At 36.9% G+C, this 19085-nt stretch overlaps 1 protein-coding gene across 4 annotated transcripts; it reads left to right on the forward strand.

Moving 5' to 3' along the window:
* Nucleotides 1–2368: 2368 nt before the first annotated feature.
* LOC132059502 (cyclin-dependent kinase C-1) lies at nt 2369–18423 on the forward strand. 4 transcript variants are annotated; one of them, XM_059452125.1, is made up of 12 exons: nt 2369–2743; nt 8397–8478; nt 8612–8702; nt 8799–8828; nt 8922–9037; nt 9132–9204; nt 9306–9426; nt 9528–9645; nt 12733–12872; nt 12967–13024; nt 17204–17274; nt 17504–18423. In XM_059452125.1, the coding sequence occupies exons 1-12, from the start codon at nt 2526–2528 to the stop codon at nt 18021–18023; spliced, it is 1638 nt and encodes a 545-aa protein (XP_059308108.1). In that variant the 5' UTR covers nt 2369–2525; the 3' UTR covers nt 18024–18423. The 4 variants fall into 4 exon arrangements, with proteins under 4 accessions (XP_059308108.1, XP_059308111.1, XP_059308110.1 ...); XM_059452128.1 differs by having other exon boundaries at nt 2369–2635; XM_059452127.1 differs by lacking the exon at nt 8799–8828.
* Nucleotides 18424–19085: the final 662 nt, after the last annotated feature.

Below are 19085 nucleotides of genomic sequence, written 5' to 3' on the forward strand. Positions count from 1 at the left end.
AAACCTTGGTTCCTCCCAGTTCCTAAAATCACATTTTTGTTTCTGAAAACAACATGTAAACAACATTAGCCCAAATTTTATATCAACATAATCAACCCACGAAAATATACTTATTCCACTCTGTGAACACTTGTGAAAACGTTGACCAACATTCTGTGGAGTCCAAGCCATTAAATGTGGGGCCTCAATTGTTGGATTTTTTTTAGAAGTAATTCAAAATTTAAACACACTTTAGAAAAGACATAATATATTGTGAAAAAATGTTACCAATTCTTTAAAGGATAAACTTATTCAGTATGAAAATGTATCATTCAATCTTAGGGGTACATCCTTTTTTTGAAAAGGTGTGTTAGTTATTTTCTACACCTTATAAATAATAGGCATGCTTTAGATTTCCATCTCTAAGACAAAATTTCAACAACACAGAATTCCAAAGAATACAAAAAATTCCTACAATATAAAAATTTTGCATTCTTGCCTCTTCCTTTTTATAAAAGTAGCTGAGACATTAAAATGGATTTTCGGAACTTCTATTTGCGTGCACATTAGAAGACTCCTAAGTGGTTCATTGTATCTTGGGAGTAGAATGTGACTTTGCTATGTGCATTCGGGTAGCGATTAAATCTACTCTGAAGACAACATCATCCATAGCGTGCCTTGAACTGGATTTTCCAATTTCAACTCTGTCATATCTTTATTGTTATTACTATATTTTATTTGTCAGTTATTTTATCTTCTTAATGTGATCATTTCTAATATTTTTCCAACATCAATTCCACATAAACACCTCCAAATATCACATTAGACACAGAGCTCTCTTACATTTTCTTCAGCGATTCAGAGTCGATAATATTTTTCTTCGATCGAAATCAGTGAACAAAATGAGGGCGGGGGATTGAAACAACTGAAGGGGATCACTTTTCACACCCACAAACCATAAATTATCAAAAAAGGGGGAAGAAAGTAATAGAATCTTACTTGAGATTTTTCTACACCATTAGAGATGGGTAAAGCCAAAACCTAAGGAATGGATAAAGTTGGCAGAATTTTATGTTCGATTAATCTAAGGAAAAAGGTCGGCGTTGTGTGCGTCTGGATAAGACGATGAAGAGGATTTTTTTTTTATTTTTTTTATTTTTTATGTTGATCGGGTTTGAGTTGGGTCGCAGATAAAAGATAACGCGTCACTGATTTTTTAAAGGAAAAAGGTAATTTTTAATTTTACAAAAGAGGGTAAATAATTTTTAAACCGAAAAATAGGAGTTTGTTAATAAAAAGGATAGTAATGGTGAGGGTATCCGCACCACTCTTTTAACGAGGGGCATACCTGCTTTATATGCAAAGGCATGGGGATATTTAATTAAGAAGCTGTGTATGTACAGTCAACCCTCTCTATAATTGTCATTCGTTATAAACAAAGCATTTCACTTTATTTGATTTTAACCGATTTTTTATGTTATATGTTACTTCTTATAATAAAGATTCTATTCTACAACAACAACGGATGATTCATTATAGCTACCTCTCTATAATAGCCTCAAATACTGTCTAATAACATTTTGTAAAAAATGTACAATGTATAAGAATAAAATATTAAAATATTTATGGTAATCTTCATTAATGTCATGCACATAGAAAATTTCAAGAGACAGCGGATGCAGAAGGTGACAACGAAAGTGTTGATGAAGAAGCGCCAACTACTGCTTTTGGGGTTAGATAGAACGATCCAACTATTAAAGCTCCTTTTAAAAAGTTTGGACAAAATTCTTCGTCAATTGAAGTGTTATATTATTAATAAGAGACTGAAATTTACGAAACAACCTAGCTACAATTGTACAACTCTTACGTCAACCTTGAAATATTTAAATTCTCAATTAATGTTAAATGCATTTGTTTCGTAGATTTTATTTCTTTATCGGTATGATACAATTAGTTACGGATTTATTTAGTAATTTATTAGTATTTTTAGTTTTTAATTAATGAGGTATAAAAATCAATTGAAATTTTAAAATTAACACTTATATTTTTTTGGTTTATAACCTAAAAAGTATAGAAAAATAATTATTTGCGTACTTTTGCTTATAATAGCTCAAAATGATATCTAAACATCAAATGACAAGATATATATCTGTGACAATCACCTACTATAACACTTGATCATAAAATTTTCGGATAAACGCTATCATTATAGAGAAGTTTGACTATATTCCGCGTTTTTCTACTAACAAACAAGATTTATTTGAAATGACAAAAAAAAGATCCCTCGTTGTATGCTAAATTAGAAAAAAAGAAAAAGAAAAAGCCCATTCTCAAGTGGTCTTAGGCACAAAACAACCATTTAGTTGAATAGTTTTGTGGGGAAAAAAAAAAAAAAAAAAAGGAAAAACCCACAACCCAAGCCGCCTCCGTTAGAGCGTTGTTCCCCTATATTTGAATTGAAGTTAGTACTACTTTCCTCTCTCTATCAATCATTCTTCTTCACATATAACCCATTAAAGTGTTTGAGAGGAAGGGTAGAAATAAAAATGGCAGTGGCTGCATATGGACAGCTGAATGTTGAAGAAGCGCCATTATGGGGTTCTCGTAGTATCGATTGCTTCGAAAAACTTGAACAAATCGGTGAAGGAACTTATGGGTTTGCCCCCTTTTTTATCCCTTTATTTGGATGCTTTATTTCTAATGGCTTCTTTTTGTTTAGTACTAACTTGTATGTTGATGGGTTGCTTTTTTGCCTCATTGAAAGGTACATTGGGATTGTGTTATTGGTATTACTTTTTGTATTTTGCTGGTGTGCTCTTTGTGGGTAAACGAGAACTTGGGCGTATGACCCCGGGGGGTGGGTGGCGGAGCTGGGGTACCGGAAGGGGGTTCATCTGAACCGCTGTTGTTGTAAAGTGTATACAAGGTGAAAATTATTATTTTTTATTGTGGTTTTGGCATAGTTTGTTGTAATGCCATTACTTCATGATCTGATATTAGGTTGTTATTTAGTTTCTTTTCGTGAAAATATCAATGGACTATTGAATTACTCTGGTGGGGATACGCCGTGTGAAGCTTATATAAAAAAAGACTACTATTGAGAAAAGGGCATAACAAGAGAAGATAGTTGTCGTGCTTATCAGACAAGTGTTTTTTTGATAACGTGCCAGCTTGGGCGCTCCTTGACTAATTCGCCGAGTTACTTGTGACCTCCTACCAGCAATATCTACCGAGTAACTCTGTCCACCAAGGCTAGGACACATGAGAAGAAATCACCTAGTGATTTGAACCTGGGACCTCCTAGTTCTCAACCCACGTCATTGACCACTAAACCACACCCTTAAGTGCACAAGTGTTTTTTGTTTTTTTCCATGTGAATGATTTTTTATTTTCTTTTTATGCCTCAAGACAATATGATGTTACTTGTTGGGTAGCCCTTTCTATTTTTGACTTAAACATGTTATTGAGGATCGTCTTTTATTCTTTTTAGTTGTTGTCTATCATTCTGACCATATTGAAAGGCGATTTAGTCGATTCAGTTCTTAAATTGGCGTGATTTTGGGCTTTGAACAAGGATCTGTTTTGTTTAGAATTTATCTAGCTCGCACAAGTGAGTCAAATAGAAGAAGATGGATATTGGTAATTTGCATGTGATAATAAGAAATGCAGAGAAGACTGTCATTGTATCGATATATCTATTTTGGCTACATTGGCAAAGCTGGTGCTCATATTCCAGCTAATGTAATATTGACAAGGATTATATCTCCAATGTAATTATGCAAAAAGTTGGGAATTAGTTCCAGTTTTATTGGACTGAAGAAGGAGATGCTGGGAGCACGAATAGGTGGTGCATGTAGAGTTGTAGTTGTTAACTTTAGTCTATTAATACCTGATTAAATCAATTCAGAGATTTCAGCCAAAAGCTCTTAATAAATTTTGAAAATGCATTGCAAATAGATCGCTGCTGACAAGCAAGGCTAATGGAGACAGAGGCATCTATCAAGAGGTCTAGATACAAAGGGATACAAGAACTCAAGGGGCTCACCTCTTTTGATGTCAAGTTCAAAAGTGATGGGAAGAGAGTCAGGGGAAAAGATGGAAACCTTTTAAAATGAATTTCAAACTGGTGTTATGGAACGTAAGGAATTAAACAACAGGGATAAAAGAAGAATTGTGAAGAGTCTTATGTACAATCGGAATGCTGATATCATATGTCTTCAGGAGCCTAAACTGGAGGGGGATGTAAAAGAGATTATCAAAGAATTATGAGGAGGGAGGTGGGCGAAATTTGCATGTTTACAAGCCGGTGGCACTAGAGGGGGAATTCTGATGTTGTGGGATAATAGAGCTTGGAGAGGGGATATTCTGGAAATTGGATCATATACTCTAACCTGCAAGTTTGTGGCACTTCTTCACGATTTTGAGTGCCACATAAATGGAGTATATGCTCCAAATTGCAGATTTGAGGGGGAGCATGTGTGGGAGGAAGTAGGAGCTGTTAGGGGTATGTTTGATGGTCCATGGGCTGTCTGTGGTGACTTCAATGTCACAAGATTTCCATCTGATAAAAGGAATTGCAGAAGAACCCCTGCAATGGAGGAATTCTCAGATTTTATAGAAGACATTTAGATCTTCAACTAGAAGAAGGATGTTTTACTTGGCTGAAGGGAGATAATAGTAGAATTGCTTCTAGAATTGACAGGATTCTAATCTCTCAAGAATGGGATGACAGGTTCAGGAATATTAAGCAGTCTGTATTGCAAAGATTGGAGTCTAAGCATTTCCCTATCTCACTACAATGTGGAATCTGGGAACATAACAGGTCATGTTTTAAATTTGAAAATTGGTGGCTGAATATAGAAGGATTTGTGGAAAGATTCAGAGACTGGTGGAATTCTTTTATTTTCACAGGCAAACCTGACTATATTTTAGCTTGCAAAGTTAAAGCATTAAAAGTCAAGCTAAAGGAATGGAGTAAAACTTGTCAAGGAAATCTGGGAATGTAAAAGGCTCAACTTTTGAGTCAATTGGCTACCTTTGATGCAATACAAGAGAATAGAGTGTTATCAGAAGAGGAATCAGTTTTGAAAGCTTCTCTTTTGATGGAATATGATGAACACATTAAAAATGAAGAAATCTCATGGAGACAACGATCTAGGCCTTTATGGCTCAAAGAGGGGGACAAGAATACTAGTTTCTTCCACAAAATGGCCAATGCACATAACAGAAGTAACAATATTGACAAGCTTGTGATCCAAGATGAAGTTGTGGAAGATCAGTAAGAATCAAGGGGGAAATTGTTGATTTCTATCGGAAACTGACTTATGAATGGAGGCCATCATTTAATTTGATCAATTGTCCTTTCATCACTGGAGAGGAAAATGTTGTTTTACAAGGTGAATTTAGTGAACAAGAGGTGTTGTCATGTCTAAAGATATGTGCCATGGACAAAGCCCCTGGCCCAGATGGCTACACAATGGGCTTCCTCATCAAATGTTGGGATGTTTTGAAGCATGATATCATGTAAACTTTCAAAAACTTTCATGCTCATGGAGTTTTTGAGAAAAACTATAATGCAACCTATATAGCCTTGATCCCAAAAAAGAATGGAGCTAAGGAGTTGAGAGACTTTAGACCCATTAGCCTTATAGGCAGTGTCTACAAGTTGATCTCAAAGGTGTTAACAGAGAGGTTGAAAAGAGTAATACACAAGCTGGTGGATGTCCAACAGATGGCTTTCATTAAAGAGAGACAAATAATGGATGCTATTTTAATTGCTAATGAAGCTGTGGATTCCAGAATCAAACAAGGAAAGCCAGGAGTTCTTTGCAAATTAGACATTGAAAAGCGTATGATCATGTCAATTGGGGTTTTCTATTGAAGATACTGTCATGTATGGGCTTTGGAGAAAAATGGATAAAGTGGATAAGATTTTGCATCTCAACTGTCAAGTTTTCCATCCTAATCAATGGCTCACCTGAAGGTTTTTTCTCAGCTCAGAGAGGATTGAGACATTGAGACAGGGTGATCCTTTGTCTCCTTTCCTGTTCATTCTAGTCATGGAGGGCCTGAACAATATGATTAAGGTGGCAAGAAACAATGAATGGATCAGAGGTTTTCAGGTGGCCACAAATTCAAATTCAATTGCCAACATGGAAGTCACACATTTCCAATATGCAGATTATACCTTAATTTTCTGTGATGCTGATGAAGATCATCCAAAGATATTGAGATTAATCCTGGTGCTATTTGAAGGAGTTTCTGGCTTGCACATTAATTGGAGAAAGAGTCACATGTATCCAATCAATGTAGTGTCTAATATGGAGGAGTTGACTGGGATTTAGGTGGAGAAGTTGGATCATTACCGACCACTTATTTGGGAATGCCCTTAGGTGCTAAATCAAAGTCTATGAGTATTTGGAAGTGTGAGAAGAAGTTGACTAGATGGAAATCACAATATATTTGTCTAAGAGGCAGAGTCACTCTCATCAACTCACTGTTGGATGCACTGTCAACTTACATGATGTCATATTTCCCATTCCAGTGGTGATCATCCAAAGCTTGACAAGATTAGGAGGGATTTTTTCTGGCAAGGAAATCAAGACAAAAAGGTATTCCATCTAGTCAAATGGTGTGATGTTATGTTGGGGAACAAACAAAGTGGATTAGGCATCAGGAATCTCAAATTGCAGAGTAAAGCTCTTAAATTAAAGTGGTTGTGGAGGTATGCTCAAGATAATCAATCTTACTGGGGAAGCATCATCAAGACAAAGTATGGTGAAGAAAGCAAATGGATGACCAAAGAGGTGAACACTCCTTATGGAGTTAGTTTGTGGAGATCCATAAGAGTATTATGGCCTTTCTTGAGGAATCATGCAACAGTAAAGGTAAACAATGGAGATAAAACATCATTTTGGGAGGATAAATGGTTGGGCAATAAAAGTTTAAAGGACCTCTTTCCCAACATTTGTGGGCTGGCTGTACATCAACAAAAGACTGTAGCTGAAACATGGACTCCTCAAGGATGGAACACTCAGTTTAGGAGGAATTTAATGACTGGGAAATTGACACACTGACTGAATTCTTTAGAAAGTTGGAAGAGTTCAAAGGCTTTCATGATGGAGAGTAGATAAACTATGGTGGAGAGAAGACAGTAAAGACATAGTTAAAGTGAATTCGGCATACAAATTTTTGAACCAAGGTAATCAACAGGTGCAACATTGGCCTTGGAAGCATAAGTGGAAAGTGAAAATACCATACAAAGTAGTATATTTCACTTGGTTGCTGGGAAGGGAAGCTGTTTTGACTCAAGAAAATCTTAAAAAGAGGAAGTTCTCTCTTTGTTCCAGATGCTATCTATGTGTTGAAGAGGCTGAAACAGTCAGCCATCTTTTTTTTACAACGCAAGATAACGGACCAGCTTTGGAGGATTTTGTTAACCTTAGGGGCCTGGCTTGGGTAATGCCTAACAAGATTACTCAAGTACCATATAGCTGGGAGGAGGCAGGATTAGGAGCTGCAGACAGATATAGATGGAGGGTTGTTCCAGCCTGTATATGGTGGACAATTTGGAAAGAAGGAATTCAAGGTGTTTTGAGGACATCTGTAATGAAGCACAAAAGATAAAACTGAATTGCATTAGATTTTTTTGTTTTTGGTGTAAGCGGATATATCCAGATGATACTGAGTCCATTATAGATTTTCTAGGATCTTGTTAGAATGTTGGATCAGTTTTTCTTTTGCCTAATGTAAATATGGTTTTCAGCACAACCTATGTGCTGGTTTAGTCTATACATATTACTGTTACCTTCTCAAAAAAATAAAATAAATTGAAAATGCATTGGGAAGCCTCAAGATTCGGTTTTCTGTAAAAGTTTCCATCTCTACTGAAAAATTAGCTGCTGTTTACATGAAGATCCTTGATCTGCATTCCTGTGATAGTTGATTGGCTCTTGTAATTCCAGTACAAGTTGGTCGTTCCTGAAGTCCGGGAATCAAGAATGATCTATTTCTTGTGGGGAGCAATAGACTTTTGACACATTGCTTAATAGTCTATAGAGTTGTACGTGTGCAATCTACAGGATCTATATGATGAAAATTGCATGATAGATTTTATAAGTAATTTTTGTATGGGTGAGCAACTTCTTTTAGTTTTTGTATGGATGAGCTTCTCATTTTGTAATGTCCAGCTGGCTACTTTTTGTTAATAAAAATATAACTTACTGATTAAAAAAGGGCAAAGTTATGCAATAAGGATGCAATTGACACTATCGCTTGAGATTCACATTGCAACTATTGTAATTGGCAACTGTAGATGAAATTGATTCAATTTAGAGGTGACTCAGCCAGCTTTGCATTTGTTGATATTTCACACGGTTTGTATGCTTAGCATGATTTGCACTGTTGCTCTTTTCCAGGCAAGTGTACATGGCTAGAGAAAAAAAAACCGGGGAGATTGTTGCTTTGAAGAAGATACGTATGGACAATGAGAAGGAGGGGGTACTGTTCTTTTCCCCAATCATCATGCTGCTTTTAGATTTGTATTTATACCATTTAAATATTAGAGCTTATTTTGACTAATGCATTGCTGGCGTAAAATTGATAACGTGGTAACTTATACTTATTTCTGCAGTTCCCTATAACAGCCATCCGTGAGATTAAAATTCTAAAGAAATTGCAGCATGAAAATGTCATTAAGCTGAAAGAGATAGTAACCTCTCAAGGTACTTTGTCTCTTAATTCTTAGATGCTCTAATTTTTGCAACTTTGCCCAAGTTTGAAACTTTTATTGTCAGTTCTGAAATGAATCTCTCTTCTAGGCCCTGAAGGGGACGAGCAAGAGAAGCTAGGTATTCCAGCGAAGAAAATTTTCTTATTGGTAGTGAAGTTCCTTTCTCAATGTTTGCAGAAATTAACATCCATGAATTTCAATTTCCTTTCAGGAGCAGATAATAACAAGTACAAGGGAAACATCTACATGGTTTTTGAATACATGGATCACGACTTGACTGGCCTTGCTGATCGACCAGGGTTGAGATTCACAATTCCGCAGATTAAAGTATCGTAAGCCTACCTAGCAGAATTTTTTTATGCTTTTTCTGATTGTGATGACCATCTAGTCGCTGCACATATTGATGATACTCCTTTTCCAGTGCTACATGAAGCAACTGCTTACTGGTCTTCATTATTGCCATGTTAATCAAGTTCTTCACAGAGATATCAAAGGTTGCTTTTTATTAAAATTCTCTGTATGTCACATATTGATATTTGCAAGTGTTACTGGAAGCTCTTGACACATTCGTTTCCTTTCATTTTTATGTTTGCAGGCTCTAATCTTCTGATAGATAATGAAGGAAATCTGAAGCTTGCTGATTTTGGTTTAGCCCGCTCATTTTCTGGTGATCACAATGCTAATCTGACAAATCGTGTTATTACTCTGTGGTATAGGTAAATCTGGAGCCGGTTAAAGCGTTCTTCTATCACTTTGCTTGTATCACTCTGAGTTTTTTCTGCTCTTTCTAGACTAAATATACAATAATCTTGGACAGACCTCCGGAGTTGTTGCTTGGAGCCACGAAGTATGGTCCCGCTGTTGACATGTGGTCCGTTGGTTGTATATTTGCTGAACTTTTATACGGAAAGCCAATCTTACCTGGAAAAAATGAGGTAACATCCTGTTAAATTTGTGTCCTGCTTCTCTAGGTGCTGTATATCTGCTACTAGTGGTCTAAGGAATCTTCGCTGATGTGCTATCGCCTCTATTTCTTGAGAGTATCTTTTACTTAGGTCAGATAGTTTACTAGTCCATTTCTCTGGCTAATTTTGCTGACAGCAATGAAGTATTTGGATTAGAAAACAGCTTATTCGAACCTGATCTCACGATTGAGTAAAATCTGAAGAGGAAAGATTTTCTGAGCAAGTTTCTTTTATTTGATCTTGTTAGCTAGGCTGGTGACTAATAATCTACATTTTACGATGACAAGCAAAATTTTCCAAGCAGCATGGACAAGGATTTAAATCGTTAGGACAAAAACATTCTGAAACTTTAAGGGAGACCACATGAACGATAAATATATTACTTCCTTCGTTCTTTTTTATATGATGATAATGGATTAGAAACTCAGTCAAATCGTTAATCTGACTTATGCATGATATTAGTGGTAGCAGAAGAAAATATTAAGTTGGCAATTGTAAAGTTTGTTGATAGATAAAATATCTTATCAAACTTTACAATTTGAATAGTGAATGAACTTGAATTCTTTAAAGTGCTTTATAAAATAATATAATAAGTGTGATGGAGTCAAACATTTTGGAAGATTCCAAAATAGAAAGAGTGTAGTTAATTGGAAAAGGAATAATATTGATTTATGGCATGTCAGTATCTGCAAGAAATTGTTAACTACCTATCCTAGAGAATACTTCAACCTCAAAACTTAATAAAAAAGGAAAATAAAGAAAGAAACGTTATCAGAGAGAAGGCATTTATGGAACACATTATTAGTATCTTTTTTTTTTTTGTGTGTGTGTGTGTGTGGATAAAGCACGGGATTACTTTCATATATTCCAAATATTGGTGAAGATGAAGGGAGCATCCAAATAGTTCAAGGTGCTCAATGAAAATATAAGGTTAGTTTCTGTATATTCCATTTGGTTTAGTTGAGCTATAAGCACTACTGTGAATGGTAAAACATTCAGCAATATATTGGGAAGTGAAGATTCTGTTCCTGGTATTTCCCTTCCATTTTTATGATGATGTTGAACTAGACACGAGTATAATACATATAACAGTACTTGTGTATTACTCCCTCCGTTTCAATTTGTTTATCTTACTATCCTTTTTAGTCTGTTTAAAAAAGAATGCCACTTTCTATATTTAGTAACACCTTACCCCCAACACCCTACATGGCATATTTAAGACCACAGGATCCAAAGGGCATTTTGGTACATTACACACATTTTTAGTTTAAGACCACAAGATTCAAAAGTCTTCTTTATTTTCATAAACTCCGAGCCGAGTCAAACTAAAGACACAAATTGAAACGGAGGGAGTATATTATTAATAGTGGAAGACGAATAGCAAATCCCAGATGTAGATGACGAGTAGCAAATGGACAGAAATTGGTCCTGTTTGGCGTCTTTCTCAACTAAAGTCAGACATTTTTTATTGTCTTAATTCTCTTCTTCATTTCTTTTTCTGTGAGCTTAATGAGTGATTAATTAACAAAGGCTAGATAAAATCCATACGCTTTTGGTTGGGATAAATTGTGCGATATTGGGGAGCACTACATGGTGGTTTTAGAATTGAAGACTGTTTTGGTCCTCATATGAGAACAATTTGTTCTGTTAAGACAAAGTCCGAGAAATCTCTGTGTTCGTAAGTTAGTGTGCTTTTAGTTTGTTTGGGTTGGTTTTGGGGGGTGGGGGGGAGCCCACAGGTTGCTGACGGTTAAACTCGAAAGGGGTTCGCTGTGAACTTGTCAAAGCGCAATGGGAGGGGGAAGTTATGAGCCATAAAAGGGAGAATTCAGACTCAATTGTGGAGGTGTGTTTTGGTTTAGCCAAACAGGACAACAATGAGGCCTCAAAAGTTGGGCAAAGTGGACAATACCTTGGCAGTTGGGCTTGGGCCGTGAAACGAACTTGATTAATTTGTATAATTTGTTTTATCTTCAATCATAACCATAGGTAGACAAATTGTTGCATGTTGTTAGTCCATTGCAGTAACTTCCTAATTGAATTTTAAAATATACATCGCAGTAACTTCCTAATTGAATTTGAGATATTACATAATAACGTAAGAAAAGAATAAAAGAATGTCATCTCAGATATATAAGTTGTATCCTGTAGTACTACACTCAAAAAAAGCTTGTCACATATGATTTCTCAGTTCACTACCTTGTATGGATAGCCATAAGATTTTCAAAGGTGTTATCTGGCAATGGTATTAGGAACTTGAGGATGTAAATGAGTGAAGTTAGATGCATGGACTTATTTATTTCTGGTGCAAGGAAGTAGGCTGGTCAAAGTTGAGGACCTCAGGATGTTCATGAGTTCCCTTTCCAATTCAATGTCTTTAAGCTAATTTATAGTTTGTTTGGCCAAGATTCTTGGAGGCTAAGCACATTTTACTTTAACTTTTTTTTTTTTTTTTTTGAGATTTTAGGTATTTTGACCAACAAAAAAAAAAAAAGCTTTTGAACAGCAGCAAAAACAGTTTTTCTGTTGTCGGGAAGAAACTGCAAATTTTTGTTTTCCAAGAAGCAGAAGCAGAAAATTAATTTTTTCAAGACAAAAATATCCTTACCGAAAATTTACACTTACCAAACTATCTCTCATTAATTTAACACATCTATCTTTCAATTACATACAAACTCTTTTCTCGTTTTTTTGTTTCCACCATGTCTTTTCCTTTTTTTTTTTTTTTTTTTCCTATCTCTCTTCTCTCTCCTCTCCCTCTTTTGGAATAGTCTGTCAATTATAAATACAAATCACGTTTTCTCCAGGGCTTTTCTGAAAAGCTATTTTGACATAAGTGCTTCTCATTATAAACAGTTTTTGGCAGCTTGGCCGAACAAGCTCTTAGTCTGTTTCTTTTGCTATGCGTTCTTTATACTATTTTTTCTTCCATCTCTTGCTTCTGCTTCATCTTTAAGCTCAGTTTTTAGTACAATTTTACGGATTCTGCTGGCTTCGTTGAAGATCAAGTCCGTCTTGAAGATCAAGTCCATCACTCTTGTTCTTTTCTGATTACAGCCTGAACAATTGAACAAAATATTTGAGCTTTGTGGAACCCCTGATGAGATTAACTGGCCTGGTGTATCAAAGATTCCTTGGTACAGCAAGTTCAAGCCAGCAAGGCCAATGAAAAGACGAGTCAGAGAGGTCTTTAGGCAGTTAAGGGTTCACTACTTGAAATGCTGAGCTGTTTGAACTACTTGTTTTTGTACCATGTCTGCTAACATACTTTAATTTTTATTCATTGTGCAGTTTTGATCGCCATGCCTTGGATTTATTAGACAAAATGCTGAATCTTGATCCTTCTCAGGTATTTTCCTTAATGTGGTTATAGTAACTAAATCTCAAACTTCAAAGGTTTCCTTTATCCATAATCGGAAGGTGCTTAAGTTCAAAAAACGATAAGGATCAAACTCTCTTTTGTTACAATAATATAGGTTTTTTGGTCATCTAACTTATTTATGAATGCTGTATTAATCTCCTTGGGAGTTCCTTTCTGTCCAAAGGCACTCACTATTCTGAGTATGTAGATTTTTAGTGACTGCTGCAATTTGTATGCTCAATTAATTTGCTTTTGTCTGGTGTTATCAGAATTTGAAGAGGGATGTTGGTTGTATGTTCGTTAGTTCCCATAACGATTATACCAGAACACAATAGTTAAACAGTCGCCTTACTTAATAACGAAGTTCTTATTCCCACCCATATGATGTGATGCATTTTGACTGGACAAAATATATGAAGTTAATAACGCATTTGCTATTGTTCGGTTCCTAATTTGATATACGCTAAGACCTCAAAGTGTTGAAAATTTTGGAAAATGAAATAGGCAGGCTGATCATCTGTAAAGTTGAAATGAATAAATGATGAGTTTGTGGTTAAAAGCTGTGCAAGTAACAGTATTGGCATACCCTTCCAGAATTAGGGCATGTGGGTCAGTGAAGTGCATGATTTACAAAGGTTGGATGATACTTTGGGCTGTCAGATAAGAGCTTCCCTCGAATTACCTGGTCATGCCTTTAGGTGCCAGGTACAAGGCAAAACAGGTGTGGAAGAAGATTTAGAAGAGGGGTGGAAAGAGATTTGCAACCTGAAAAGGCAGTACTTTCGACTCTCTTTCGGCTTACCCAGTCAGTATGAAGAAAAATTCGGACAAGATTAGGAGGAACTCTGTGGGATGTAAACAAGGAAAAGAGGACTTTTTTCTTGGTGAAGTGGGACATGGTGATGCCAGATAAAGGAAAGGTAGGACTTGGAATGAGAAACTAGAAAGCACATAATAGTAGTCTACAAATGAAAGGCTGTGGAGATTTTATGCAGAAGTGTAATTGTTGCTAAATATAGGGAACAAAAAGTCTCTGGTATATTGGTCTAGTTCAGACACCTCATGGCTTGTTATGGAAGCATATGTGCAGCTTGTGACCAGCGAGATACTGGGTTTTGGACCAAAGCTATTGGGTTTAGCCGAACCCGTAACACGTATTCTAGCTCTGCCTCCCCCTTTGACCAGCTTTTGCAACCAATATAAAGATTAAGGTTAGTCACGTCAGGAATACAAAGTCCTGGAAGGATGTTCGGAGAGGACATACACCACTTACTATTTTACATGATGACCATTATAATTTCACCACCAATGTAGGAAGTTGTGTCGTATTGTTGGGATTGGAACAGCTGGTGCATAAACTCTAGAAGACTCTGCTTTGATTGGAAGTACCAAGAATGACACTATTGCTAAAAGACTTGGAGCATGTGGCTTTAAATGCAGAAGAAGCTAACTGTATCATATGGAAGAGGCAACAAAACGAAATATTGTTTTTAGGGTCATGTTACAGGGAGATTTTTTTTTTTTTTTTTTGACTGAAGATTGTCACAGGAGATTAAATAAAGAGTTAAGGCAGCCCTCTCAGTTGGCCGTGGAAGAAGGAAATCTAAGGCCTCTTATAAGGTTGCCTACTTTACGTGGTTGGTTTCAGATGATGTGTGCCTCACCCGATGCAATCTACACGGAAGGGGGGTTTTGATTTGTAGCAAATGTTATGTGTTGCAGGAAGGAGAACTGCGTCATCTTTTATTGCATTGCACTGGTGAGAAATTAAGACTTGAGAAATATTATTAAGATGTGTAAACTACATTATTATACTAAGCCCTAGTTATAGATACTAAATCATAATCCTTTTCCATGTAGGGCACTGTATACAATCCTAATCCGATTATAACACTAACACTCCCTCTCAAGCTGGTGCATACAAGTCATATGTTTTTGAGATTGTTATAGATGTAACTAATTCGAGGACATTGAGGGACTTGGTGAAGATAATTGCAAGTTGATCACTTGACTTCACAAATTTTGTAACAATATCTCCCGAGAGTATCTTTTCTCTGATAAAGTGATAGTCAATCTCAATGTGCTTAGTCCTCTCATGAAATGCCGGATTTGATGCAATATGAAGGGCCGGTTGATTATCACACACAAGTTCCATTTGATTGATTTCTCCAAATTGTAACTCTCTGAGCAACTGTTTTATCCAAACTAGCTCACAAGTTTCTGCAACCACTGCTCGATTCTGCTTTTGCACTAGATCGAGCAACCACATTCTGTTTCTTAATCTTCCAAGACACCAAATTACCTCCCTATTAAGGGCAGCTCGGTGTACAAGCATCCCGCTTAGCAGGGTCCGGGGAAGGGCCGCACCCCAAGGGGTGTGATGTAGACACAATAACTAGATGTAGAACGTTTATCAGAAGGTTATCCTGCTCAATCAGCGTCTATATATCCAACGATCTGCTCATGCCTCGATCCTCGAGGAGTAGTCCTTTGTCTGGAGCTGACATTGTTTGATCAAGTAAAAAATTTCATTCATAACAACAAGTCCAACTTGGCCGTATACAAGAGGCATACCAAAAAGGAGAAAGCCTACAAAATAGGTTATCCTGCTCAATCAGCGTCTATATATCCAACGATCTGCTCATGCCTCGATCCTCGGGGAGTAGTCCTTTGTCTGGAGCTGACATTTTTTGATCAAGTAAAAAATTTCATTCATAACAACAAGTCCAACTTGGCCGTATACAAGAGGCATACCAAAAAGGAGAAAGCCTACAAAATATGGTTCTTCCCAAAAGACACCCAATTCTCTATTCAAACAGGAACTACATGGGTGCACCAAAAAATGTAAGGGAACAGAGGCAACTGCTTATTGACCAAAATTCATCTCCACTCCTTCGAAAGCTCTCCTATTTGTCTTTCCAAATGACTCTCATCAAGGCGAGAGGAGTAACATTCCACGCCTTGTGCCTTCTTCTCCTAGCTTCACTCTTCCAGTTGAACAACAAGTCCTTCACAGATCTTGGCGTGAAGAACGTTGCAGGTGTTTTGTGTGTAAGATACCCGACAGTCAAAAAGTAGTTCTTTATGATGGTTGTGAGACTAGTGACGTTATGTGATAGTGAATATTGGGCTTCTAACACATAATCCACTAGATGAATGTCGTAGAAATGCAAATGTTAAAATGAGTGTGATCATAGAGCATTGGACGAGGTTAGTAATGATCTCATTCAGCAAATGGTGCAAGTGGCACACATTAAGATAAAAAGAAAGGTTTCTTGATATGGTTTAGCCATGTCGTATGCAACTTGTATCCATGGATGCACCAATATGATGATTACATACTAAAAAAGGATTATGTAACATGGAGGGAAGGTATCCAAAAAAACATCTCCATCATGACCCATGCAACATCTCCATCATGACCCATGCATACTTAGCCTAAAATAGAACAAAAAGGGGATCAAAAGATTAATGGGGGAATTAACTATTTTGGATTTAGGTTGTTACAAGGGTAGGTAACAAAGCTTGCTGTTGTTACCTGGTGACTCTAGGAGTCTGCTTCCTTTTATTATGGTACGACGTATATGTTTGTGCAAGGGAAAGTGAGATTTTAGGGGGGTTTCTCTAAAATCTCAATTTCCTTTTTTCTGTAAAAAAAAAAAGGGTGAGATTTTAGAGAAACCCCAATTTATTTTACAGGACAAATTATTTAGTATGGATTGAAATGGACCTAAATAGAGTGGAAAGGGTACTAAGGATTCACATGTTCGATCCCAACTAATGTGGTATTGAAGTGGTGTTGGTTGTGTTTTAACAAACCTGGAGAGGAAACTAGCACCAGTAAACTGGAAACAATTTTCGTCTATCTTGGTGCATTTCCTTTCTGACTGTTATGTATCTTTTACTTGTTTTACCTTATCATTTGTAATTGGATCTAGATTGGGTTATTAAAAGCCAACAAATTGGAGCTCTATCAGTTTTTTAGTTATCTGTTTATAACTTCAAAAGGACTACAGACTTTTTGACATTTCTATTATCTTGTGTAACCCCAATCTACTTTAACTGTCCTTAAATTATATAATAAGTTGTTTGACTGCATAAGCTTGGTTGTAAAGCACGCTTCTGCTCATTTACTAATCTGGTTTTAATCGACCTCCTTTTTTGCAGAGAATATGTGCAAAGGATGCTCTAGATGGTGAATATTTCTGGACCGACCCCTTACCTTGTGATCCTAAAAGGTGTGCACCTCATTTTCATCCAACATTTTTCAGTGCTGTTTGTGCATAATTTGTATACCCTGCATTGGATCTGGAAACTTCTTGGCCGATGTGTGCTTACAGCTAAACCACCTGTGATCCAACTAATTTGAGATTTTTATGGCTATATAAATCAGTGAAAGTATATCCTGAGATATATTATGATATGTGTCTTCCACCTAACAACCTGTTTCTACACTGTATTAAACAGCCTACCTCAGTATGAATCATCACACGAGTTCCAGACTAAGAAAAAGCGGCAACAGCAGAGACAGAATGAAGAAATGGCCAAAAGACACAAGCTGCAGCACCCACAGCAACATTCACGCCTCCCCCCTATCCAACAGTCTGGGCAAGGTCATTCCCAGCACTGGGGTGGACATAATTCCCAGCCTGCAATATCTGCTGGAGCTGGTCATCATCAGTATGGAAAGCCTCATGGTCCTGGAGGGCCAAATCGGTATCCTCCAGGTGGAAACCCTGGTGGGGGTTATTATCAAGATCGTGGGGCACAGGGAGTTGGTTATAGTAGTGGGGCATATCCACCTCAGGGACGAGCCCCACCTTATCCTGGTAGTGGGGTGGCTTCCAGTGGTCCCCGGGGACCTAGTGGTGGGTATGGTGGTCCTCCTAATTACTCCCAAAGTGGTCAATATGGAGGTTCTGGTGCAGGCAGAGGTTCTAACCAGATGAGTGGAAACCGTAACCAGCAATATGGTTGGCAGCAATAGAGTCTGACTTGTGTTTGCAATATAGAAAATCCACTGGCCAGACAGCTTCAAAGAAAACCAATATCAATTGTAAGAAATTGGGTGCTCATGCAACATCGTTTGCATATCTTAGAGCTACAATGGCACATGTAAAGGCGTGGTTTTTGTGAAGTCGAGTAGTGGATCATTTTTGGCTTAGGTATACAAATTTTGTGACAAGCTTTGCTGCTTGATTCTTTTAAATAGCAATTTATTGTTTTAAACTACAAATTTTGGATACTCTGAATTAATTCATAGCCTGGGATATGCATGTAGTGGTGATGGTTGACACTATAGTCGTGCACTCATGCAATTAACCGTGTCCAAGTAGATTAAACTCGTTTCTCGGAAATATGAGGAATGGCTATATATTTCAACCAGAGCTTCTCTGTCTTAAGGCAATGGATCATGTGGCCTGAATCACTTTTCTACTCAAAATTTTGGTGAATTAGATAAAAAGATTCATAACTAGGCATGAAGAGTAAATGCACTATCGGTTGATCTTGTATAGTTCTCATCCACCTTTTTGTGTGTGGATTATTGAAAATGGAAGTTTTAAGACCAAGAAATCATACGTACTTCTGATCTGGTGTAATGTAGCATCATAGAGTTTGAAAAAGTTTATACCAAATCAAGGAAGGGAAAACCGATTTCAACTTCTGATATAAAGTTGAAAACGGAGAATCTATAGCTTTTTGGCTTCAACAAATTATGCATCAGAAATAGAAGGCCGATATTTTAAAGGGGTCAAATTTACCCTCCAAGTATGGTATAGTTTAAATTTTCCCTCCGTCAAAGTTTGGGGTCAAATTTGCCCTCTCCATTAGGATACTTGATAAATTTGCCCTTATATGGATGGAAGTATGACTTGGACTCCACAACACAAAAAAATTAGCCATGTGGGATCCACGTAGGATCCCATCCTCTGTTTCTTCGGTTTCATCTTCTTGTTTTATATCTTCTTCACCATTGTTGTTTTCTTGATTTCCATTCTCTTTTTCTTCATCTAGTTTAGATTCTACATTTCCATTCTACACATAATGC

This window comes from Lycium ferocissimum, chromosome 6 (genome assembly GCF_029784015.1).
Source record: "Lycium ferocissimum isolate CSIRO_LF1 chromosome 6, AGI_CSIRO_Lferr_CH_V1, whole genome shotgun sequence".
NCBI classification, from domain to species: Eukaryota; Viridiplantae; Streptophyta; class Magnoliopsida; order Solanales; family Solanaceae; genus Lycium; species Lycium ferocissimum.